Genomic DNA, 25,810 nt, shown 5'->3' on the forward strand with positions numbered 1-25,810 from the left:
AGAACAGATAGTTCTCACTTTAAATAAAAAAATAGTTTTTAATTTTCCTTGTTTATTTTTGGTGAGCAGAGTTTGTAGAATTCTGAAAAATGGTGAGGAAACTGTTGATGAGACATGGCCAACAAATGCCTTTTTGTACTGCTTCTGACTTGCAATGTTATTAGCCTTTCTTCATAGACAGGGTTTGCCAAGTTTATACAGACATCAAGGAGTCTTACAAAGCTCAATCTGAAAAACACAGTATTTTAAAATATGATGGTAAAAGGTAGCATTCAGTATTGTTATTGTAAGGGTTTCACTCAATTCCTCAACAATATTGAGCAAAAATGTTATGAGGTAGGTAAAATACCAGAATGCAGGGTGGGGGTGACACATTCAGAGCAAAAGTGGAGTTTCATAAGTGGAAATAAATATGATCCAGTAGAGCCGAAACAGCTGGAAAATGGCAACAGCATGCTCAGAAAAACTGAAGGAAGGCAAAAGGCTAGAGATGTAAGTACTGGCTGCTGTGGTTTTTGTTGTTGTCAAACACATTAATTATCACTCAGTTGGAATATTAGAATCAGTGGACCAGTTTCTAATTTCATGCTCATATTCATAGAAACCTCATGAACTTCGGAGGAATTGTACACACATGACAGCAATAAATTAATTAAAACCTGGAGTTCGAACTGGAAATTATATTATAGGATGATTAATGGCTTAATTTTTAATTTTGAGTTCATAAATAACTACATGTTTTGTGAAATGACTGTAATGTGCTTAGTGGTGCACATTGTGCATCTGTTTTTTCAACCCGATTTCTTAATGAAATGAGGCTGATGCAATCACACTCTCTGTCGTTCTCCCTTCTAATGGCTTTTGAACTTGGTGGCACATTTCAGCAACATTTAACAGAGAGGTAGAAGTCTCGAAGCAGTTTAATCATTAGGACTTTGAATGTAGAAAGCTGGGTAATGGAAAAAGGTTGTATTCCTCCTGCTGGGAGGCACATAGTGTCTTTTGGATACCAGAGAATCCATGTGAACGTGGAGCCTCAAGACCCAACTGTGTACCCAAGAAAGCTGAAGGACATCTGCCTCCTTGCCCTTTATTTGAGAGGTGTATATATATAAAGGGAGGGAGCCCAAAAGGTTGCAAAGCGTTTAAGAACTTTTTCATCAGATAAAGATAAAGATCAGTGCTATGGGGAGCAGTCTCTGACTTTATGAAGGTCAAACAATGCTGTGAGGTAAGGCACTAAAAGGCAATGAAAGCGTGCGGTTTGGTTGGAGCTGGGTTTTGCACTAGTGCTCTCCTGCAGCATGGCTGTGAAGAGCCGGCACTTGGTGAGCGTGCAAAAGTAGGGAGAGTACTAAAGCTGCCCGCAGTTCTCAGTGCGGCTGCACAGGAGGAAATGGAGGGTTTGCGGTGAAAGGTCCGTGTTGTGAAGTTACAAGGTGCTTAAGAAAAGAAGGGAGAAAGAAAAAAAAAAAAAAAAAAATTACCAGCGGGTCTTTGAATATGCACATGATATGAGTATACTTTTAAAAAAATGAATAGTGCTGAGACTTGCTGTCTTAAGCTGGGGCAGATGTTCACTTCCTAGACTCTTCACTTAGCTGATCTTAATGTATGTGTCAGGTACAGAAGTGTTGCTTCTCTTCATTCCAGCAAATACTGATTTCCCCAGCCTGACCATGGGATTCAACAAAGCAGCTGCTGACCACGCTTTACCTGTTGGCCTGTCCCTGATTTGCCTGGCTGTCCTACGTGGGCAGGAATGCAGAAAAGTAAAGAATTCCTGGGTTAAGATTAACTTCTAATTATCTTAAAAGTCAAATACAATTAAGTGAGGGATTGGCAAAAGGGACACTGGCAGGTTCTGTATCCAGCATTGAAACTGGAAGGATCACACAACAAGACTAACCCATTTTTTAGTTGATGCCTGTCCATTTTAAGAGGAAGTACAAGTAAACCAGATGTGTTTTATGGAGCAATTGGGCAAATGTTGTCCTTGAAAGGTGCCAGAGAGGAACCAGCTATGCTTTGGCTGCTGTTCTTTTTACCCTGTAGCAATGCAGGGAAGACTTGCAGTCCCCAGATGCCCATGGGTGCGGTGAGCCCAGGTGCAGGCACACGAGGTGGCTGTGCCACGTCGCCTGCCAGAGCCATGCAGCTCTGCAGTCCCGCCACAGCGAGATGGGGCATGGCACCAGCGCACAAATGATAAATCCTGTTTTCCACGCATAACAAGGCTAGAGAAGCAACATGCTGCAATGTCTCCAGCTTTCTGTCTGATCAAAAGGGTTGTGCCCTTCAGGGTCCATAATATGGCAATGTCCTTAATGTAAGGGACAAATACCAGAGTGCTCCAGGCTTTGCTCGAAGCAAAGAGGCTGTGGAAGTGGAGCCAAACCATTTTATTTGAGGTTAATACGTCACATTTCAATTCTTCCTCATGCTGTTTGTATGCGCTTTGGGCCCTTTTCCAGAAGAGGCCAAGCTGTGTGAAAAGCAGTAAGTACTCAGCTGATGGGTATGATAGACATCGTCTTCAGCAAAGCTGCCTGCGCGTGGCTGTGTGGAAGGCAAGTACGGTTTTAAGAAATAGTTGTGTGGGGAGAGAAAGGGAAATTCTTCTTTTCTAGCTTGTTTGGACTGTTTTTTGAGAGAGACTAGATTAAGAGAATGACACCGATCTTGGAAGCGAAGAACTTGGTGTTTAATTTTTGGCGGTACTTAATACAATGACTTGAAGAACATGCCAGTGGAAAAGATAAATGAGCCCATTGCTGTGTTAGGGAGTCAAACGCTGAATGCGGTGGCTACCTCCAGTACGTGTGAACGCTGGTGTGGTGTTTTGGCTGTGTAAGACAACTGTACCCTCTAACCCTTTGGGGAGGGGAGAGGAAGGAGGGGTCCATTTTTGTTTCTTTTTAAACACAAGTCTCTGCTACCCAACAACTGTTCTTAAAATAATTTATTAGTGGAAGAAATGTTTTTTTCCATTCTTACAGGAAAACATTGGGAGAATTTAGATTATTCATCATAAGCTTCAATATCAGTTTATTCAACTTGCTTTGCTTTGCTTTCTGTGGTAGACACAATAGTGGCTCTATTGAAACAGACTTCTTTTTTCCGTTGTAATGTGCTTCTGAAGTGGGTAGATTACTAATGATGCAAATAGATTTTAATTGTGCAAAAGCTAGACGCTCTGTGCCTTGACAGACAGTACCTGATTTGTAGAAGAGACAGTAGAAAACAAGCTTTCACAAGCAAAATTGCTGTTGAGTTTTATAAATAGCACCACACTGTAAGCAGGTGGCAAACGAAAATGGTTTGGTTCCTCGCAGCTGGCAGATACTTTATTTTCAGGCATCGGAAACTTCTGCAACACCTTTGGATGCTTGACTTGTCAAAAGTATTTCTTACTGTCTACTGGTTGTTCTGGTCGTTTGCAACACTGGCAAAGACAGAGCCTATTTGGCTGTGGCAGAAAATTGGGGTCGTGCTTTTATTTTTTGGGTGAGACGTTGAGGCTGTGGTTTGACATCCTGGTTGGCCTGGTTGTAGGGCTTCTAATACTCAACAGGCCAAAAAGGCCAGTGCCAGATAACGCAGGGTTGGGAATAAACTCAGTCTGGTGGTTTGTTAAATACATTTTGTTGGATTAACTTTGTACTGGTAGGATTTGTCCTGGATCAGACTTGTCTGTCTAAGCTACTATGACTTTCTGCTGGTTCGTACACCACCCATCTTTCTGCACCTGGCATAAATATGGCACGTGCTCCAGGTTAAGTGCTCTGACTAATTCAGTGGAATCAAGATTTTGTGCCGAAGTCCTTTCCAGATGAAGTACTGCTAGATAGCCTAATTTTCTATTATTTTACTTCCCACACACACTAACTGGTATATTTGATTGTGGAACTGTGTCTTGACAAAGTGAGAAGTTACTAAACTTGCTCCAGTATAGTTTTTGGATGTGGAAATACCTACTTTCCATTTCCATGCCTTGGTGTTTGCCAGGCTGATGCTCTGTGTGACCAGCCCTGCTCTTTTCATCCTGAAATTCACTGCAGGATGCAGAGCCTGCTCCCCAGGTGGACTGCTGTACTCTTCTAGTCAAAGCAAACGCATAACAAAGTCTCTGTAGCCCCCGGCAGCCCTCGCTCGGTGCTTGTTCAGGAGAAGCGTGTACAGAGCGGTGGCTTTGAAGGCAGGCCAGGAAGGCATCGGTTCGTTTACGGAGCTCCAGAGGCTGGGCATGCCATTTATTGGGTGCGGGGGAGATGAAGGTCCTGTTGCAGTTCAGGGACAGCAACCCCTGAAGGTACAGCAGTCACAGCGCAGCTTGTGGCCCCATGGGACTCGACTGCTGCACCGTGAGTGCAGGGCTCTGCTTTCCTCCCAGTCCTATTATATGATCTTTGTTTGAAGAGAGGTGTGAGATTCATCTTCAGCAAACAGTAATCTTTTTAGTGGGCTGTAAATTGCAAATAATGATTCCTTTCCTATTTTTGGAAGTGATTTGCACCATCAACAGTTTATTCTGTGAAGATTTGAATGAGGCAGGCTTGGAGAGCGGAGTGTTTATTGGGTTGGGTTCCTGTTGCTGAAGCTGCATGGACTGTTTCAGGGCTCTCGCTTTGCCCTTCCTCAGGGCTTGTCAATCCAGTCTCCTTTTGATTCTTTTCTTTCTCTTTCAGGACAGTTATTCTGAGTGACGGCCCTTGCACGCGCTTCTGAGTGGTTATCATGGGCTTCATTGCTTTTCTGAAGACCCAGTTCATAGTTCACCTCCTCATTGGGTTCGTCTTTGTTGTGAGCGGACTGATCATTAACTTCATTCAACTATGCACGCTAGTCCTCTGGCCCATAAACAAGCAGTTTTATCGCCGAGTAAACTGTCGCCTTGCCTATTCGCTTTGGAGCCGTGAGTATGCTTGAAGGGGATAGGAGGGCTGGGGAGGGGAGTGTTTTTTGTTTCTCTTTTTGTTAATCAAAAAAAAATATATATATATATAAACAAACAGACATGAGAGAGAAGTGGTAAGTTAGATGTAGACTCTTTTGGAGCAGTTCAAAGCAGCCAACTTTTCTGAATATTGGGAAAACATACAAAAGTCAAGGGACTGATACATATCGTCACTCTGTTATTCAAAACAGTGGGAAGTCCCTCCCCACCCCCAGCCCATTCTTGACTGGTAGGAATTGCTGATTCTTTCTCAATACCATCTTCATCCAGCATCAGAGCCTGTGTGAGGTGATGGGGAAGGGGGAATTCACAGAGACTGCTTCACATATTGAGCATACGTGCAGTGTTGCCCAAGTGAGCTGTGTGGTCTGTGGAGACACATGTCTGTCTTGAAGTATCTAGTAGATGACTCCATAGCTGAATTGTGTGACAACTTTGGAGTCCTCTTACACCCTACAGTGTCTATCTGTGATGCCAGTGTCTCTTCTTGTGAGCAATTTGTCATTCTTCTTTAGCCTGTGGGACGGCTCTACAGTGAGCGCAGCTGCTTTGTTCTCCTCTTCCAGACCTTTGCAAAACTTTCTGCCTGTGGGTGACTTTCTTTTCTCCTCACAGAGCTTAACAGGGGATTAGATTTCTGAAATGAAAGTTTAGAAGGGTCCTTAGTCCAAATGTCACCTCCTGTTTCAGCAGTGAATCATCTAATTTGTTTCCATTCTCCATCCCCTCCCAGTATGCATGGCCACTTACCTTAGTGCTCAGCTCAGCATCCAACTCCCACTTTGGGTAAATGAGTCACCTAAATGAATACTTAAATTACAGTCGAGCGGTCCACTGACAGGCACCCACACTTCTCAAATCATCCATGTGAAGTACTACCAACAAAAACTCTCCAAAGTATCTAGTTTGGTTTCTCTTTCAGCTTGTTGTCCTTCCTGTGCTTTTTGTCCTACCTATTGAGAATGTTGTCTGAGAAGCACAGGAGAAAGGAAATGAAATAGAGTGTGGCAGGCAAACTGCCCAGAGAAAAGGTATGGAATGGAAGAACTTACAGGTAGAAACTTCAAAATTAGCTTAGTAGGAGGGGAGCAGGGGTATATGGGTTTTATTTTTTTAATTTGCTTGTAAGAATTTCTCAATGTGCTTTTAATAATCTAGATTCTGATCTCATCCTGAAAACTACTGTTGCACTAATAGTCTGGCTTTTCTGAGGGTATGAGCTGCTTGTGCCTGTAAGGCTTCTAGGTTCAGACCCTCGATTTCTACAAGTTAGCGTTGTGCATGGAAAAACCACATTTTAAATGCTGTTATCTTCTATCTTGTATACGCTGGAAATAACGTACGCTACTGTTCAAAAAGGTTTGGAGAAGCTGAGTGGATAATTGGGTTGTACCTAGGATAACCCCTCGTGTATAGCCTATTATAAATTAAATGATCGAGAAATTAAACAATGAAAATTAATGTAAGCGTTATATGGGATTGCAGAGTGCTGATGGCCTGTAATGGAAGAGCCGACAGAGTGTGCACTTGAATTGTGATTTATAACTAATTAAGCTGTGTAAATGCAGCAGTTCAAATGTTGCCAATCATAACGAAATATATTTCATTACGTGGAAGCCTTTTGGCAGTGAAACTGCAGGTTGGTATTCTGTTCCAGATGCCACGTTTTGCTTGCTTACTCTAAGCTGTTTAGTTTTAGGCTGAGGGTGTTCACATCAGAGTTGTCTGTAACAGAAGCTGCTCTGCCTGTCCGGCAGTGGATCGATGTGCGGGGGTAGGTGATCGTGTATCTGGCCATGTACTCCAGCCCACTGAAAACCGGACTCTGTTCTTGCTGTATCTCTTCTCAAATACATAAAGCACAGATTCAGAAGGGGAAGGAGATCTGGTGTTCATGGCAGATGTTTTGGGGGAAAAAATGTCTGTCATGCTCTGGCCTCAGCGTAAACCCTTTACAGCACACGTAATTCATGAAGCCTGTACTTCAAGCTCTCCTACGCCAGCTCCTCTCAGATGGCTCATGCCTTTGGAGAGCGCAGTGCATTCGGTTTAGTCCGCTTGCAGAAATAATCTCTCAAATGTTAGTGCTTCAAACTGGGAGGTGCGCTGTGCTTGCTTTGTTTCCAGCTGGCTTGCGAGGCTGTAAACCTGCCTGCTTTGGCGTGTGGGAACCCCGGCCGTAGGAAAGGGTTTGTTGTAGCGAGGTGTTGCTTGTCCTCTCCAGGAAGTATCCCAAGCAGCGCAAGTGTTATTGTTCATTCGTTCAGAAGGATGGGCTTGCTGTGGCAAGCAGGATTGGTGCCACGCAAAATAGCTGTAAACCACACACCAAAAAAAAGGAAATGAGCCTGCTCCCAGTTATAATTACATCATTTATCAGTACACTTGTAAAGGACAATCTGTTTCCTCATATTAATTCTCCGGCTCATCAACCCTCCTATCTCAGTATGAACTCTGGCAAATCTCTCAGCAAAGCTTTCTCCACTAATTTGGAGTGAATGGTACAAGAAATGCTCTGTAGAAAATCATCCACACCTGCCTCTACAGAATTTTTTTCTGATTTTGAAGGAACTCGCCCATTTTATTTTATTTTTTATAAGAAAATGCAGCAAGTGTAGCAGGTACTGGGGATGTTCCTCTTTAGTACAGAGACAGCACTGTAAAGGGAAAAATCACTCAGAGTACCACATTGTGTTTGGTACCACTACTCTGTTCTCCTGGCCACCTGCTTAGAAGAGCATAGCTCTCAACTGAGGACACTCTTGCTGTCCTCTATCATCTTCTACTGAGCCAGGATAACCAAAGCAAGAAAGGTAAGTGAGCACATCATTTGCAAAGGAGACAAAGCTGGAAAGCAATGATAGAAATGTCTACTTAGTATAAACTGTTATTCTGTCTTTCCTCTGTTGTATTTCCAGTTTACCAGGGGTATGCTCTCTTGATCAGCAAGTTGGGTAACTTTGTCATGCCTCCAAATGAGTGAGTCTTGAAAATGAAGCAGGAGAATAACCTGGTGGATAAGTGATCACAGGGGGAATAGAAGTGAAGAAACTAGTGCTAGAGGAGCTTCAGCAGACCAGGACTGGTTTTCCCTATCATTCACCTAAATACTCTGTTTGCCTTCTCTCTGATGCGTTCCGCAGTTGGACCCACTCTTATTTAGCAGTATGGCTAGATTTCCCTGTTGTCATCCCGCTGATCAGAAGCCCTTGTGCGGGAAGGCGCTGCTGCATTTTGCAAAAGCAGGGCCTCTTGATGGAAAGCTGAAATACTGTGTGGCAGAACCTGATGTAGAGAACCGAGGAGGCACCTTCCAGTTTTGACTCTGCAAGTTTGTCTTAGTAATGTGGGAAGAGTTGGACTTTTTAACTGCTATATTTGTGCACCCAAATTTTGATTGCATCCATATCTCATTGCAATGAGAAAATACCCATGACTACAGTTTGCATGGAAGCAAATTCTCCTACTGGGAGAATGAACTACTCTCGTACTTTTTGTAGTTATCCCATGATACAACAATGCCTTCCATCTGCCTGGTTGTACTGCAATAGGCTAACCATAGCACCTACATTCAGTGCGTGCTGAACTTAAATGGAAGGGGTTTTTGAAGACGGAAAAAGGGGAGGTGGAAAATAAGAAGAGTGGGTAATGAAGGAAATGTTCAGGGTGGAATAAGAGAGATGCTGGGATATTGAAAAGCTACGGAAGACAGAGGAGAAAGGGCTCATTCTTTTGCGGTAAAAGACACGATTTACCATTCCTGGCTTTGCCCAGGTATTTTGATAAATGAGCTCATTTCTCTGGTGCTTCTGACTCTGTGTTGATGACCATAATACAGAATGATTAGAGTCCTGTGTTCTAATATTAAAACCTATTGCAGAAGATCTATGGCACTGTATCCCTTTAAAAGCTGTTTATTGGTCTGTTTACCTCCATAAAGCTTGTTTCATGTTGAGTAAAAGCATTAGGCTGCGTCTATGCATAATTTGTATTCCGCCTGGGAGAAACTGTGCTCACTTAGTGGAGCAATCAACGGCTCAACTGTCTGTTTTCAGGCACAAAGTTTTGGGGGTTTTTCCAGTGATCGTGCAATTTCACATTCATAATACAATGCCCAAACTTGTCACTGTTAAAAACTTGTTAAATTATCCATAATGCATATATCTAGTGCCCTAAATACTGCTTCAGGATGTGATGTTATTTGGTCTATACCCATCTAAGCTCTCACTTCATCTCTACTGGGTTGGATTGAAAAGGTGGCAGAGTTGTTGGGAGTCAGAATAGACTAGGCACTGAGTGGGGCTGGAGGTGAAAGGCTAAATGCTTTCTCTAAGCGGCACCCCTAACGCGCCTCTCCATCTCCATCATGTTTGTCAGAGTTGGTAATGCTGCTGGAATGGTGGTCAGGCACAGAGTGCACCTTGTTCTCAGATGAAGCCACAGTGAACACCTTTGGGAAAGAACACGTCATCATCATCTTGAATCACAACTTTGAAATCGACTTCTTGTGCGGCTGGACTATGACAGAGCGCTTCGGAGTGCTAGGGGTATGTGGGGCCATGACCTTTCCCTTCATCTGGAGGACTATAGGTCTATTTAAAACCCATGTGCGTACAGTTTCTTTGCATATAAGTTTCCAGATAAAACTCCATCAACTCTTCATCATCTTAAATTTAATTTCTTTGTTTGATCTCATTGTACAAATCAGCAAATGACATTTTTGGATTACTGTTTTTGTTTTTCTCCAAGAGTTCCAAAGTTCTTGCTAAGAGAGAGCTACTATATGTGCCCCTAATTGGCTGGACATGGTACTTCCTTGAGATTGTTTTCTGCAAAAGGAAATGGGAAGAAGACAGAGATACGGTTATTGAAGGATTAAAACGTTTGGCTGATTATCCTGAATATATGTGGGTAAGTGTCGAGTTCCTCCTGTAGTATCAACTGCTAGAAGTGAAATGGTGGCAGAGATACTCGTGTGGTACGGTAGCCTTATATCAGGAGAAGGTCTGCTCACTGCTTTCTTCAAGTGTTGTCATGGAAAACCTGTGCTGTGTTTCAGGAGGACTTTTGAGATACACTGGTAAAACATTGTTCTGTTTGCCTGTTGGTACGGGAAATCATTTGGGAAACAGTTCAGAAGCTTGCATAGATAATTAGAAGCCTGACAATAATTTATAAATCAGGCTTGTGTAATACTTGTTAATTTTGTCTGAACTTATTTTTACCTTTTAAAAAAAATAAACCAGCCCATATTTAACTACTAAATCCATATAACTTTAATTTACATTTTCTGAGGTAGGCTAAAAAGACACATAAACAAAAAAATCTTTTTCCAGAGAAGTGACTAAATTTGGGTGGGGGGCTGTGCACAAACCATGGACTGTGATAGGAAGTTCCTGTTAGTATGTTCATTGATCTGTGAAATGACGGGTTTCCCAAAAAGTCTCTATGAGAACATATGGCAAGCTTACATCTGCTTTTGCAGTTATGCTTTTCCTTTTTATTTTGACATTATTTGAAGTCAATGTTTCATTATGTGCAATGTCGTTAGATTTTACTGCAGCAACACAGTGGTATAATCAACCTATTGACCTTCTTTTAGCTTTGAATGCAAACGTTTTGATAAATTTACTGGTTTGCTTTTATAGCAGCGCATGTAATGTACAGTTATTTGGCTCATTAAACATTTTAAGAGGCTTTTTGTGCATTTTAAGTGACTTTTCAATATTATCTAGTACAGCTTGTTAAAATGAATAGTGAAATTGTAAGCTTTAACTAGTACATTGTGACTGCGTCATTCGTGATTTTTTATCATTACAAAGATAAAAAATAAGAATCTGGAGAATGTATTTTAGACTACTTAATTGCTTGAATATATGGATATGAACTACATTTAATACATCCTCCTGATTAGTGTTGGGGGAAAAAAAAAGAAAAAACCCAATTAAAAAATGTCAAGACTGCACTTTAGTTGCAAATCTATACATTTTAATGATTCTACAATTGAGAACCAAGGACTAGTCTCTAGGGAAAACAACTTGAAAATATACATGCAAAATGTAGTTAGCATTGATAATTTAAATCAAGACTTCCTGCTTGCTAATTTAAATCATGATTAAATTGACTTGAGCAAATCAGTTTCCTAATTTTTGTGCATTCTAAATGCCACAATGAGGGCTGTCTGCGCGACCTTCCTTCGTCAAGTCTTTCTCACACGTGTGCTGCAGCACAGTCTGTACCTCGCTTGCCTACTTGGTCCAGAAGGATCACTGTGCCGTTGAGTGGAAAAGGGTGAGAATTTGGTATAAGGAGCTTGCATTGCAGACTGGGGTTGAGATTGTGGTGTTACTCTCTACCTTGTCCTCACCATTTGGTGGTGATGGTTGGTCAAATTTTCATAACGAACGTGTCCTGATGGGCCAAATGAAGATGGCAGGACCAGCTCCTGTTCTCTCACTGCACACTGGCAGGTCTAACTCTCGTGTCTATGGCTTTGCGGTTTTAACATTCATTTAACTGGCCTGTTGTGGTACACAGTAGGTGGATACATTACGGAGAAAATGTAATGCAACCACAGTACTGACAAATAGCAGATGCATAGCGATGCGTTCACCAAGTCTTTCTTTTGAATTGCAATGTTACGGCGTTGCATGATACTGCTGTGAGAGCGTAGTAGCAATCTGCCCTTCTCCCCCTCCACTGCTTGCTAGGGGTGCAGAGGTTTGTGTGTTTGAATGCAGCAATGTTTTCCATTGGCACAATGGGAATGATGTCCACCTTTCAAAAAGGCCAGGGATAAATCGAAATTCACCCTAGGGCCTTCAGAAGGGCTTTGTTTGTCTGTTCTTGGCTTTGCATTGCTTCTGGTCTCCATCTCAACTAGAGCAGAGGCAAGACAGAGGCTGGAGAAGGACAGTTTGATGTTTTGTGCTGCTTGAAGTCAGTATGGGAGGATTTAAGTCTTTGACTGTGGTATCCTAAGTAACTATTAGATTGGTGCCTTACAAGATAAGCAAGGTAAAGGTTTTAGGGAAAGGCACCATTTTTTATGAACCCAACTGATACAAATGAAAAAAAAAAAAATCAGAAAAGCTTTCAGACAAACAAGTCCTTCTTCGGATGAGTAATTCTGGTTGTACAGTGCAAATTTTGAATGAGGTAGCTAGTGATTAATCTGTTTTTTCCTACAGTGGTCGTGTACTGATATTTGGTTTGCTTTTTCTGACTTGTGGATTAGTCCATCACCAGCCAGCCAAAATCTTCAGGGATTTTTCTTTTTTTAAGTAAATGTTTCAGGTATAACCATTTAGGCTTTTTGTCGCCTTAAATTTGGTACCAGTGTTGTTAAAATTAAATATAATCATAAACGAGTTGTGAGGTGGTGCTTATGCCTATTACTTGATGATCAAATGAGACAATTGAAGTGTGTGCGCATGCATGGTATATGTTTATCTTACACAAATTTTCAGTATTCTGCGTGGTTTCTTTTGATCTCAAGACGCCCTTGTTTTTGCCTCTTGTCTCATTGTACTAGTTTCTCCTGTACTGTGAAGGAACTCGTTTTACAGAGACCAAGCATCGGATCAGTATGGAGGTAGCTGAATCCAAGGGGTTGCCCAAACTGAAATACCACCTGTTGCCCAGAACCAAAGGTTTCACCACTGCTGTCCAGTGTCTCAGGGGAACAGGTACTGGCAAGCTGCTACTTGTTCTTTGCATTGATTGTAATGTGCTGTTTGGTATATACTCTGTGTAGCACAGTGTAGTAGACTTTGTTGTTCATTACATCCATTACGATTAGTGAGTTGGCAGTAATAAGCATTCAGCGTGTCAGCTGTTAATTTGTGCCACAAAACTCTCAGGCACCAGTCTTAAAAAATAATAAACCTTTCATGTATGTCATTGTTGCTTAGTTCATCAACTTGTCTTGTGTTTTGATAACACACATGCTATGTAGATGGGATTGTCAGGCGGCTGATACAGATAAGTACAACATGTAAACACAAAGTACCGAAGGACTCTGCTGTCTGACATCATTAATGCAAGGCTTGCACAAGGCCCTGTTGCTGTCTAACGCAAAGATGTCAGCAACGTGGTTGCTAGAATTGCTGATATAACAGCCATATTTTCTTTTCTGTAACAGTTTCAGCAGTGTATGATGTAACACTAAATTTCAGAGGAAACAAGAACCCGTCTTTATTAGGAATTCTTTATGGAAAGAAATATGAAGCAGATATGTGTGTAAGGTGAGCATATAATGATGGAGGTGAGCCCTAAGATGCATGCTTTGGCATGTTGCAGTGTATTCAGATTTTACAGGGTAACGTCCTTTGCTGTAGTCCTTTTTTCCTTGTCCTTAGAACTTCTCTGCAGGCTACAAAGACCTCCCCATTTTCCCTTTGCTTTAGTTTACTTTAATGTGTGAGATCCCATGATATCACCCAGCAAGTCAGAGAGCACTGGGCAGACTTTTTAAGCCTGGGTATGACGACATGGTCGTTACAGGGATTCCCCAACTTTTGTGTGGTGAGGGCACTAGTCCACATTTTTCCTTTCTCTGTGGGAACAGAAAACTGACTGTTCTGCCCCTTCCTAGCCCCCTGTGAGCAAATGCGTAGTATAAATAGCCTGTCCAACATGAGCAGTCTCTTGCAGTAAATGAAGTAAAGCTCCTTACTGTGCTGGTTTCTCTCCTTCTCTCACATGGTTTGATTAGCAGATTAGAAGTTAAATAATGCTGAAATTCAGACATCATATGAATGAGGTGGTATATTACTCATTACTTTTTTGCCTGAAAGAGTAACTGCTTACACCTAACTCGTGCATACATGCATGCTTTCTCTTTGTGCTTTCTCCCTGTTGCCTTCTGCTCTAAAGCTTCCTTGTGATCATAAAAACTACCAACTCTTTGCTGTTGAATTTCTTCTTTTCCCTTTTATGTTTGTACCTGACAAACAACCTGGTTGTTCTTTTGACAGTTCACATCTGCTTCTCTGGGGACTTCACCCACACTTTGGAAAATATTGCTATATTCTGGTGATGAGGTTAATGCTTGGTTATTAAAAGAAAAAAGGAAAAAAAAAAACCTGCCTTGCTACTTCTCCCCCACACCTTTCCCCTCTGGCCATGGGTCTGTGCATTGCAGATGTGTGGCACTGGCTCTATATGTTGTCCTTCTACAGGACAGGTGTGTCTTGCTAGAGCCTCCAAGGGTGAAAGACTTTGTAGGGAGTGACACTGATTATCCGTTGTGTCGAGGTATAGCAGCAACAGTTCTGTGGAGAAAAGGCTATCCCAGCGGACGCAGAGTGCTGCAGCCCTAATGGGAACGGGAAGGACACATGTCCCAGTTCTGTTCTCATATACTGCAACTACCCCAACATTTCAGTCTTTCAGTTGGCAAGAAGGCTGCGGAGGTGATGGGGAGAGAGATGGGGTCACTCATTCGCGAGGGGTTTCATTTCGACTGTTTACGCTTGCCAGATATATTCCTGCTGAGGAAAGTGAGTGGACAACTTACCAGCTAGCACAACAGCTGGTCAGGCGATTGCCACCTGTAATTCCATACCGATGGCAGATGCATGCAACGTGTCTACCTAGATCTGGGGTACACATGCATGGATGTACATCTCTGCAATTTATACATTGAATAATGGCTGCATTCAGTTAACTATCCTATGGCTTGCTAATGGAGATGCAAGTTGGTTATATTTATTGGTGAGGTAGTGGGAGGAAAGAAGAGATATGTAGTTTTCAATAGTTGTTAGAAGAGGGTTGGGTTCATAAAATTCTGCTGAGGTTGATATTGCCGGGTAAAATTACTAATTGTACCCTATTAAAGGTACAATGACTGTGTTCAGACAATTTTGATTTCAAATATGTTTGTGGACTGAATCAACATTCTCAAGATGCTTTTCTACACTTGAAGCTTTTTCTTTTTTGAGAGGAAGCTGTGAGAATAAAGAAACTACAGCTTTTTTGCTGAAAATTGAACTTGTCCTTAATGTGCCAGTGGACTTAGCTTAGCTCAGAGAAAGGAAGCATGTAAGCTCTTGTTCTTGGTATATGTGTATGCAGTTACCTGTGCAGAGGTAAGAAGCTTAGCTTTCTACAGAGGATACAGTCTTTCTCCTGACTGGCTCCAGAGAAAATAATCAGCTAAATGACCAAATGTTATTGCTGTGAGTACCCTCTAGTGGTGATAGCAATGTGGCAACAACTTTACCAGAGAGCTTTCAGGAAATGACTTTCACTGAGCTTTTATTGAGCATTATTTACATTAATTGAGCAGCTCCTCCTGTTAGAGCTAATGAAAGTAAATCTGTAAAATCTGGTGTTGAATTCGTTTATGACATGCAGAAATTATTAGAAGTGTATTAATCTTCCCTCTGCTGCTGTGGACTCGAAGGCTTTAGTTCGTACTGCAGAAATACATTCCTTGGTTGAACAGCAGCAAGTAAGTTGTATCTGGGATCACTGTGTCCAGAGCCCTCCTAGAGGTCACCCTTCTGTTCTTACTGCCCTGCTGTAAGAGGGCCCTGATACAGTCCAAGTGTTGCCAAAATATGTTCAAGCTCAGAGTAAGGTGTGTGCCTGCCCTCTACAAACCGAGCAACTTCTTTCGGAATTAATCCAGGACTGAGATGTGTGCCAGTGAGAAAGGAGACGACACATTTGTGAGCGTGCTAGTGGCCTATCTTGGAAAATAAAAGAAATGCAGGAAAATGGTTGGCTTTTCATCACTAGAAAGAGGCTCTTAAAAAGTGCCTGTTCTCGGACAGGTCAGGTCAGTACCTGGAGGGGGGCATAATTTTTGTATGCACCCAGAACGGCACGCCTCAATCTGTAGGGCTGGAGGGGCAAGGAGAGAGAAGTGCAGTTGCTGTAGAATTACAGAATGGTAGGGTTTGGAAGGGATCTCTGGAGATCATCTAGTCCAACCCCCTTGCTAAAGCAGGATCTCCTAGAGCAGGTTGCACAGGATCACGTCCAGGCAGATTTTGAATATCTCCAGAGAAGGAGACTCCACAACCTCTCTGGGCAGCCTGTTCCAGTGCTCGGTCACCCTCACAGTGAAGAAGTTTTTCCTCATATTGAGATGGAACTTCCTGTGTTCCAGTTTGTGCCCATTGCCCTTTGTCCTGTCGCTGGGCACCATTGAAAAGAAGATGTTTTCCTTAGAGTTGGCATGAAGTGAATTTCTAAGCACCCCTTCCATTCCTTCCAAAATGGGGTTTTCACTAACAAAATGTAACGGGCAATTATCCTAGGGTTTGCCACTTGCTTGTCTTTTCCCAGCTCCGGCTGCCTCAGTCTGAGCTCACTGGGAATCAGCCAGTGGTGGTTCCAGTGAAGGAAGAACAGTGTTGGAATGGGAAATGCTTGTTTTACTAATGTGCTCTGAAATTGCTAGGAGCTTGTACGGTTTCTTTTGTCTTAGGAATCTGAGTTTTAAGTGGAGAATCAGGTGTTATTTAAGTCCCAGTTCTTATCTGCATTTAAGACCTCTGCCGTCAGTGACAATATTACTTGTAGCTTACACTCTTCATTGAATGGAAGACCTTCTCTAGTAGAAGTCTAAAGTCAAATTCCTGGATTGTTCCTTAATCTTTTTTTTTTTTTTTTTTTTTTTTTGTTAAATCTCTACTAAACTAGGAGATTTCCTCTGGAAGATATCCCTCAAGATGAAAAGGAAGCTGCAAACTGGCTTCACAAGCTTTACCAGGAAAAGGTAAACAGCTTTGCTTTCTCTCTTTTGGGACTTTCACAGGGGTAGTAGTGTATTAAGGCACTGAGTAATGCACACTCTTCCATTGGATGGAGAGAAGAGATGGAAATATTATGTATGATTTGGCAGCCGTCTCTCAAACTGCTGGAAGGAGCGGTACAGAAGAACCCCTTGGCCGCAGATAGTGAGTAGGTCTCAAATTGCTGGGAAGCACAATGGGATTCAGAGATATGCCTGAGTCGCAGAAGACTAATAGCAATCCGTCGTCTTTTTATATTCTTCAGCTCTTGGGTCTCTGTCATACATTTCTAAAAGCTCCATTTTTCCTGTGGGTGTTTTTAGGCACTCAAGAAGAGTGATAAGTGTATGTCAGGGACAGCTGGTACCGGCTCTTAGCTGCAATTGTCTTCTGCTTTCATGTCTCTTCCACTGTCACTTTCCTTCTGCCCCCTGGTAATACCTCTGCAGTGGTGTGTGACACGGTACAGCCAGTCGCTGGGATTTGCTGTCAGGGACTGATGTAGCACATGACCAGCATGCCTTCAAATGGCTCAAAGCTCTTCCTCATGCATTTGCTTTTTTTACCTTAGATGGTTAATTTCTTCACCACAGATTTAACAGTTCTGTGGGGAGGAGGAGAGAACTGTAATTAATGTTGCCCAGCCCTAATTGGTGGATTGTTGAACTTGAAATGTGTATCTTGATTTTTGTGTTGCTTTGTGGGAAAACAGAAGAGTGCAGAAACTTTTAACTATCTTGGGCTTTCTTCTGCTATGATGATCTGTGCTGCAGCATTTCCAAGCTTACCCTTTGTTGGTAGGTAGGCAGCAAATTGTTCTAAGTTTCATTTTGTTCATTTTAACCCAATTTGTTTGAATACCTAAGCTCTAATTCAATTAAGGGGAGAGAAGTTATCTTACAAAGAGCAAGTAGCTATCATCATCTTCTCCCCCCACCTCCCATTAGCAGGTGTATGAAACTAGCTTGTGAGTCAGTCAGTGTAATATGGGATTAGAGAGCCTAAAAAAAAAATAATAAAAAATTTGGGATACTTGAATCCTTGCTATCCGGGACATGCCATCATGTAATTCCCTTGTGAAGAGGCTCTTAGATGCAAGAATTCCTTGAGATTGCCTGGCTGGAGGAGCAGATGTTAAGGTGTATGTTACAGGGGTGGTCTTTGTCTGCTTTGCTCCTGCTCTGTTAAACATTAAATGCAAGAGCTAAGGAGATGGAACACAGAGAATTCACTCCACTTGGTGCCATTCCTTGGGCAGAATGCTCTGCTTTGCTTGCAGATGGAGGGCTTGGTGTTCCTTGCTGGTGTTGGCTGTACCTCTTTTCAACTTTGGTGTGAGGTGTTGCTGGGGAGGTATTACTTAGATACGTGGGTATTGTATGTATTGATCTTACGGTAGTAGCAATATGTTGTAACTGGAATCCTTAAAGTGCTCTTCCCGCACAGAGGGTACGTCCTCAAAAGGCTGTGTTATTGGCAAGGAATGCCTTGTGCTTCTCAACCCTGTATAAGGGAAGCTAAAAGAAAAACAGCCTAAGTGGAGAAAAATAAGAAATAGCCAAACTTGAACCATCCTTGGTAATGGCTTGGAAAGCTTACAGAACATTCTTCCAAACTGAGGGAAAACTGTGGACATGTTGCTCCTTTGAGTGATGTGTTTCATGATTGCATCTTTCTGCAGGCTCAGCTCAGGACGCAACGGCTCTGTTGAAGTCTTGGGGTTATGGCTGGCACAGTGCTGCCTCTGCTGGTTAGCTTGTGCTTTGCTTTCCTCTTCTGGCTGTATGCACAGCATTTTTCTGCTGTGCTTTGCTAAATCATGTTGACCTTTCCGGAAGTAAAAACAGGAAGAAAAAGCATCAAGCAAAGAGGCAGGTAGTGTCCGAATTGGTCCCTGGCCTGATGCTGCCCTAAATTCTGAAGCAATTAAGAGAAGAGATGAAGGTTTTTGGTAGTGGAGAGGCTGGTATGGTTTCAGTTTCTGATGGTGGCCAAGATTGCCTTCAAAGGTACCCTCGGTGGTCAACAGAAATGCCCGAATAAATGACAGCAGATGGAAATGGAAGCTGTGTACTCTTGATGGGTATTTACCACAGATACCATCATTGACATTGTCCTGGAGTTGATTAGCCTTGGATTGCTCGGTGCCAACATTATGAACATGTTTTCTTCTATCTTCTCTTTCTCCCAGGATGCTTTGCAAGAGATGTATAATCAGGAAGGCATATTTCCTGGCCAGCAGTTTAAACCACCTAGGAGACCATGGACTCTCCTAAACTTTCTTTTTTGGGCCACAGTTCTTCTCTCTCCTCTTTTCACATTTGGCTTTGGAGTTTTTGCAAGTGGATCACCTCTCCTTATCCTTGCATTCCTGGGACTTGTTGGAGCAGGTAATAAAAGCAGAAAGTGACGTGTAACAGGATCTGTTACCTCCAATAAGTTCTGTGTATTAATTAATGTGAATGGGGCTTGCAGAAGAGTAGTTGGAGCTCACTCTGTAGTCTTTGTATTGTATAGCATTTTTATTATTTCAAAAGCTTTAATCCAGGCAGGCTTGCCTTTATATCTTAGGCAATATTTATAGCAATCAATAGTGAGTGACTCTTGTAGTCCATTGTTATGGCGCCTGAAGGAGAAAATACTTTTATTGTATAACTTGTCTGTGAATTAAAAAAAAAAAAAAGGAAAAACAAAAAAACCAACCACAACAAAAACCCCAAACAAAAAACCCCCAAACCCCACCATAAACGAAACAAATGCAAAACCTAATCCACCCCCCAAACAAAAAAAAAATAAACAACCACCCCCCCCAAAATAAATGGGTGTGGGGGATATATGATTCAGTGTGCATACCACCTATCCTGTTAATCAACATAGAGGCATTAATTATATTTTTAAATCTAGATTGTCCTCCTCTTTTAGTGACATCTGACCCGCAATCCATGCGTAGCCTCATACAGTGCACTGTTGGTCTGTAGTCACTACTGTCTTCGGGATTTGATTAACTTATGTTGGTTCTGCTTGTGTGTTTTACATGTAACTTCTTAATCCTTGAGCTGGTTTTAATATGTCTCCCATTTCTCTGTTATATTTTAAAGCTTCCTTTGGAGTTCGTAGACTGATAGGAGTAACTGAAATAGAAAAAGGCTCCAGCTACGGCAACCAAGAATTCAAGAAAAAGGAATAACTCACAGCTGCAGTTCAGCACATATAACCAGACTATGGTATCCGATTAACTTCAGTTAAAAAACAACAACAAACACTTAGAAACTATCTTTTTCTTAATAACTGATGACTAATTAATGAATAATACTTGAGCCAAGAATGAAGAAGTTGGAGGCATCAGCTGAAGAGAACGCATCAACTTTCTGCCTGTTTAAGGATGACTGTAGTCAAACTATGGGAGAAAATCTAGGGTGGGGTGGGGTGGAAGAAGAAACTCATTTTTCTTGCTTTGTCAGGGGACTTGGGGTTGGGGGGAGAAAAGAGGGCATTGGCCATGGCCACACGCATCTTCAGATGACTGAATACACTGGTTTCTGTCAAGAGCACTACACTCACTTTTATAACAGGAGCCATTGAATGTTTCCTCTTGCTAAAGCCAACGTAATGTTTGTTGATTTCCAACTTTTTTTATTAATGAGCCAGGAAAAAAAACAACCCTTCTTAAATTAATTGACAGATGTTCATTGGGTTAAAGTCATTTTGGAAAGGCTGTGCTATCATGGCTACAGATGAAATCCTATTTGTATGTTACACTGATACTTCTTGTTTTCAGGCAATGTCTTAAAACTTCTGTAATGCGAGAGGATGGATGGAAGCAGTGCGTTATTGATCAGCACACACCATAAACAGATCCACTAGTATTAAAACAGTATAAAATTCTCATCATATCTCCTCCTAACTGCTCAAGGCTGTTTAATTTAAAACTATTACTTCAGTCTTGAGTGTTGTTTGCCCTGTTTCACATCATACAGGTATGATAATCTTGAATCTGGTTGGGCTTGGTTTGTTTTCTGAATTAATGCCAACTGTGGGATTTGGAGTTGTGCAAAGAAGGAAATCTATTCAATTGTCCTGATGTTTTCTCCTTTTATTTCTGTTCACGTCTTTCATCACCAGAGTCCAGTTAAGCCAACCTCTCTCAGTAAACTGCGAGGCAGCAGCAGAAGCCAGCACAATAGCTTTCAAAATGTCATCTTTTACAAGAATTTGAAAAGGAGAGCTCTGATACTGGCATCTCTTGAACTTCTAATGAGAGTTTTGACATTGATTCAGATGGGGCCAGGATCTTACCCTGTGTGCTGTAATGAATAGGGTGTGCTGCACTTTCTACTTGGTCATGCTTTAGGTGTTAATGTGAAGTGTATTGCAAGGTGAGCTGTGCTGTTAAGCATTAGAAAGAGTATGAGGTCTCTTCAGGGATTTTTAATATCTTTAGTTTTGCTTGTTGACCTTTGGGTTTTGGTTTTTTGTTTTTTGTTTTTTTTCCACTGAAAATTAGAGATCAGAATCATGGCTGTACCTGTCTCAATTTTTTTTCCCCTTACCTTCTTTTTTTCTTTTTTTACAAATGCACATTCTGAGGTTTTTGTAGATTGCTGCTGTATGCATAGCTGGAGAATTATTTGCAAACACATGGGAACTACCTGTATGCTCAAGCCTGAAGGCCACAGTCTGCATTTGGTTACACTCAGAAGTTGGTAAAATGGGTTGCAGATCTACAGCTGAGGGCAGAAGCTGACCCTCAGGGTCTGTATTTTTAACCCAGCTGCCACTAGAATATTTATCTCACTTTTGTAAAGGGCAGATCTTATCAAAGCACTGGTTGTTATTTCCATCTTTGTTCTAGGAACCAAGATAAGAAAGTAATAATTTACCTTCTTTTAGTATTTACTCTAATTGTTGGAATGTAACCTCCCACAAGTTTTTCTGTTTTCAGACACTGGAAGAGCAATTTTGTAACTTTGAAAAATGTTTTACTTGGGGTCATTAATCACTGTTCTGTCATGCACTTGATTTTTATCTGTGGTCTTTTCAAGAAGAGGATTTGAAGGATGACCTACGTTGTCTGTCTCCTGTTAGATTCATCCTCACTGAATCATTTGTACCCGTAGCCCCAGCATTAGTATGTCATCTTTGTTCCCTCAATAAATCTTCCCTAAGATAGGGGATGCAAAACTGTTGTTAATGTTAGTGAAATTTGGAATATGCTTTGGGAATTGAGGAGAAGAGAACCTAGCCATGACTCTGATTTTCCTTGCTGGATGTTTTTGTACTCTGTCTTTAAATATGGTTAGGCTTCCAAATGCTGATAAAGACAACTCTCTGACTTTTCCCTGTTTTTTTAACCGGAGGACTAAAAGCAGTGGGCTTTTCTTTCTCTCTTTTTTTTTTTTCTTAAGTAATTCAGTAATGGATATAATTCTTGCTTCTTAGAAAGATGTTACAAATGCTGTATACTTGCTTCCTAAAGATGATATTGAGTATATATAAATTGTACTGGCTTAGTTGAGCGAGGCTTGCAAAGCAGGCTGACCATTGACTATGTTTTATACTTATATTTTGAGCAGTATATTAATGGGCATGACAAGAATTTCACAAAATAAATCCCTTCTTAATGCTGAGAAGAGGGGAGATGCTAAAAGGAGAAGGGAATTAATAGCCTTTCTCTTTACGGGATCCTTTCTCCTCTTAGTGCATGTAACTCCCTATTAGGAATCATGGGATTAGTGCATGTACATCAAGGGGAGAATAATCAACATTTCATATTTTCTTATCATAACTTACCGGTCATGCTTTCTTTTTGAAAATACAATAAATACATCATCAGTTACTTAAATTTTGCTCTTCTAAACAGGCATATCAGTAACCATTGGGAAAACTGAAATACACAGCAGTGCACAAAACAGTACGAAACCACTACAGATCTCTTCATTTTAAATTTTATCTCCTCAAATAGGGGTTTTTATACACACGTGCGTGCACACGTACACAGAGTATGTATAAATTAAAATGACTGGAAATAGCTGAAGTTAATGTCACTAATGAAGATTAGCAGGTGGCTTGGATTGGAAAAATGAGCATAGATTTTATATCTTATTTTCTTCTGGTTTAATAGAACATAGCTTGTATATTTGACTACCAAGCCCTTTAAGAGCAATAATAAACAAAAATATATCATGTTTTTCGTCTTTTGCTTTTCAACCATGCTAGGTTTAATAAACTTAAAGCTATAGGACCGTTTTCTCTCTCCACGGTTCAAAATTTTCATTTCTTGCTTGACTGTTTAGACTAAATACCGCGTTCTCCAGTATGGACTTGCAAGCTGACTGCCATGGAGTTCAGCATTGACTCCAAAGATGAATGGTTCTCAGACTAATATGGACAGATGCTATGCTCTTGGCCTTGGCAGCGCTTGTCATCGTTGTGAAGAACAATGATGTCGCTCTCAAAGTGGGATTTGCAGTTCCAAGGTAGCATTGTGTTGACCTACATCGAAGAACCTGGTGGGAGACCTCAGAGACTGCTGGTGTTGTGGCGTCTCTCAGTTAGGAAGGCACAAAAAGCTGATGCTGGAGAAGGACTAGATATCTGGTATCCAGAGGTCTTGGCTCGGTAGGGATTACAGTTCTCTGTTGCTCCTTGTGGGCTGAATGTGCTCTTGCAATTGACTTTGCGTTACTGAGCACAGTACCCGTTTCTGGCACAGAGAGCATGGGCAACGTTCCTTTGTTCTGCTTTAAATTATCTTGAAGGGCTCTACACTTAAATGCTGACCAATGAACATGACTACTACCTTTGTCGTAATTGCCTATTCACAGAAAAAGTGAATGTGTCTGCTCACTTCCACGTGATACCACTTGTCTCCATCTACTGATGTCTGTATATTTGCTTGCCTGTATTTTCTGCTGATGGTTCAGTTATGACCTCTCAGCCGGAACTTGGAGCTTTCCGGTTCAACCAATCCTATAGAAATCATTTCACGTAGCTGGGGTTTTGTCATCTTGCATTTTGGCGCTGGTTGGCACACTCAGCAGGTCTGCAGCGGCATAGCTGTGTTAAGTGATAATGCAACTTTGCTGCTTCTGAGCAAAACTTTATTAATGAAGAGGAGTCCTTCCCAGGCCTGCTCACACGGGCTGTCACTGCCTGGTAACGGGTCCCTCTGGCATTGATGAAGCCAATGAAAGAGAGTTGGGACACGGTCTTTGCAAACAGTTGGAGTAACTAGCAAGCAGGGGTCGCTGTATGTCTTGTAATTGCTAAAGATACAGTTTTTGTCAGGGCCTAGCCCAACATCTGGTTTTGATTAAAGAAATGTGGGGTTGGAGGCTTTTAATAATGCTGAGTTTGCACAATGCGGAGTGTTTCAGACTGAAGACAGATAGCACTCACATATTTTGGCATCTTGGAGAAGAATGTATGAAGTAAGTCTAAGGCCAAGATTGGACAGACCTAGCCCAAGTATGTTTCATTCAGAGGCTGGAGGCCAATGCAGATAAAAGTGAAAAATCCATTCCTAGATTTCCTTGGAAAATTGGCTGCAGCAGTGGAGCTCACGGCATCTCCTCGATGCCTGTGCGCTTACGTCACTTGGTGTGAAGTTTCTGGTTCACAGCAGACAGTTACTACACACGCTGGTTTATGCCTGCGGAAAGAAGCCCATCAATAACAGTAATGCTGAATTTTTACTTTGACCCAGTTTGTCACAGCTACTCATTTCCATATTTCTGAACTTTTTGATCCGTAATGGGCTGCTCCGGGGCTGCCAGCACTGAGGGAAGCCGGGGTTTGAAGCTGGCAACAGTCATGCTGCGAGCCACAGGGTGCATCGCTGAAGGGAGGAGGAACGCCGCAAGGTGCATCGCTGGAAGGAGGAGGAACGCTGACAGGTCCGGCCGAATACTTGCCCCGAGAAAATTGAACGATTGCCAGGAGCTTTGCAACCCAGAGATAAGCGTGTGTGTGGGCAGGCAAACTGGCTCTTCATACGAATGTGAAACCTGCTTGTGACAACTTGCAAGGTAACCCTTGCCATGTTCACATGACTGGGGTCAGAACTTGTCTTGAAGGGCTTATCTCCTTGTTACAGACGGCAACTCTTACTCTGCCACACTACCCCCTATTTGTCTTGAAGACTAGATTGTCTCAGCAATTGCTGCATCAAGATCCTTGCAGGTTGTCGGTTGTGGGGGTTTTTACCTGCTACGGTTTTAAGAGAAAACTTTCTGGAAGTCAAGTGTTAACAGGGTCTGCGCCACGTTTGGTAGCCACCCGAAAATGTCATGAAAACACTTCACACTTTGAAATTGGAAAGACAAGTGGATTGGCACCTGTAAGCCAAACATATTGTGTTTCTCTTGTCCTTGGCTTCTCTAGGTTTATGGAAAGCTGCCTGTGTTTCTTGAAATGTTATTCCCGTAGTTAAAAGTCACTCTTCAGTTTTTGAAACTCAGAAGAAAGTTAATTTGTGCACTTCCACTTTTGAGAGTATTTGAGTGTTGCTGATTGTCTGTTTCTAAAAAGCTTCACATTAGCAGAAGCAGCATTTTATCTTTTTAAGATGAAATGTATTTTAAAAATAGACATTTTAGCAGAAACTGGAATATATTAGTACTTTCAAAATCTAAATTGGAAGTATACTTTAGTGTGGGGGTTACCACTACCAATTTTCAGTCTTAGACAAGTTTTATTTCTTTTTTCTTTTTCTTTTTTTTTTTTTTTTTAATTTTGGCCAGGGTGTATTTTCAAGGAAAACCACCCCGATTTACAAGTCGCGCTAAAATCTAATTTGCGAAGGGAGGAGGAGTAGACAGCAGAGGCTAATCAGGAATGAATTTTTTTCTTTCCCAAGGCATGAACTGGTTCTGTAGACCTCCTTTATTACGTGCATGTGCATCTGTGCGGAGAGCCAAGCCGTGCCCCGTCGTGTCCCTTTGCTTCAGCTTTGTCAGAGCTGTACTTCGTGACAACCCAGTGCCACTTGCCTGAACGCCAGGCAGCCGCCGTCAGCTGGTGCGTTGCTCACTCCTAAAGATCACCAGCAAGTACCGTAGCTTTAATGAAAACCTTCTCTCTTGAGATAACTTGCCATCTTTAACCT

At 41.8% G+C, this 25,810-nt stretch overlaps 1 protein-coding gene across 12 annotated transcripts in view; it reads left to right on the forward strand.

The window, feature by feature from the left end:
• AGPAT3 (1-acylglycerol-3-phosphate O-acyltransferase 3) overlaps positions 1–22,889 on the forward strand; it is a 93,942-nt gene extending 71,053 nt beyond the window's left edge. For 10 of the 12 annotated variants that reach the window (XM_054813387.1, XM_054813395.1, XM_054813393.1 and 7 more), the window contains 8 exons: positions 4,689–4,915; positions 9,335–9,504; positions 9,707–9,868; positions 12,492–12,645; positions 13,101–13,203; positions 16,613–16,688; positions 18,896–19,094; positions 19,803–22,889. In XM_054813387.1, coding sequence (XP_054669362.1) covers positions 4,738–4,915; positions 9,335–9,504; positions 9,707–9,868; positions 12,492–12,645; positions 13,101–13,203; positions 16,613–16,688; positions 18,896–19,094; positions 19,803–19,891 — 1,131 coding nt within the window. In that variant the 5' untranslated portion in view covers positions 4,689–4,737 and the 3' untranslated portion in view covers positions 19,892–22,889. The remainder of the gene's footprint in view (positions 1–4,688; positions 4,916–9,334; positions 9,505–9,706; positions 9,869–12,491; positions 12,646–13,100; positions 13,204–16,612; positions 16,689–18,895; positions 19,095–19,802) is intronic. The other 2 variants (XM_054813397.1, XM_054813398.1) reach the window with 1 other exon arrangement.
• Positions 22,890–25,810: the final 2,921 nt, after the last annotated feature.

Source organism: Grus americana, chromosome 1 (assembly GCF_028858705.1).
Source record: "Grus americana isolate bGruAme1 chromosome 1, bGruAme1.mat, whole genome shotgun sequence".
In the NCBI taxonomy this organism is placed as follows: Eukaryota; Metazoa; Chordata; class Aves; order Gruiformes; family Gruidae; genus Grus; species Grus americana.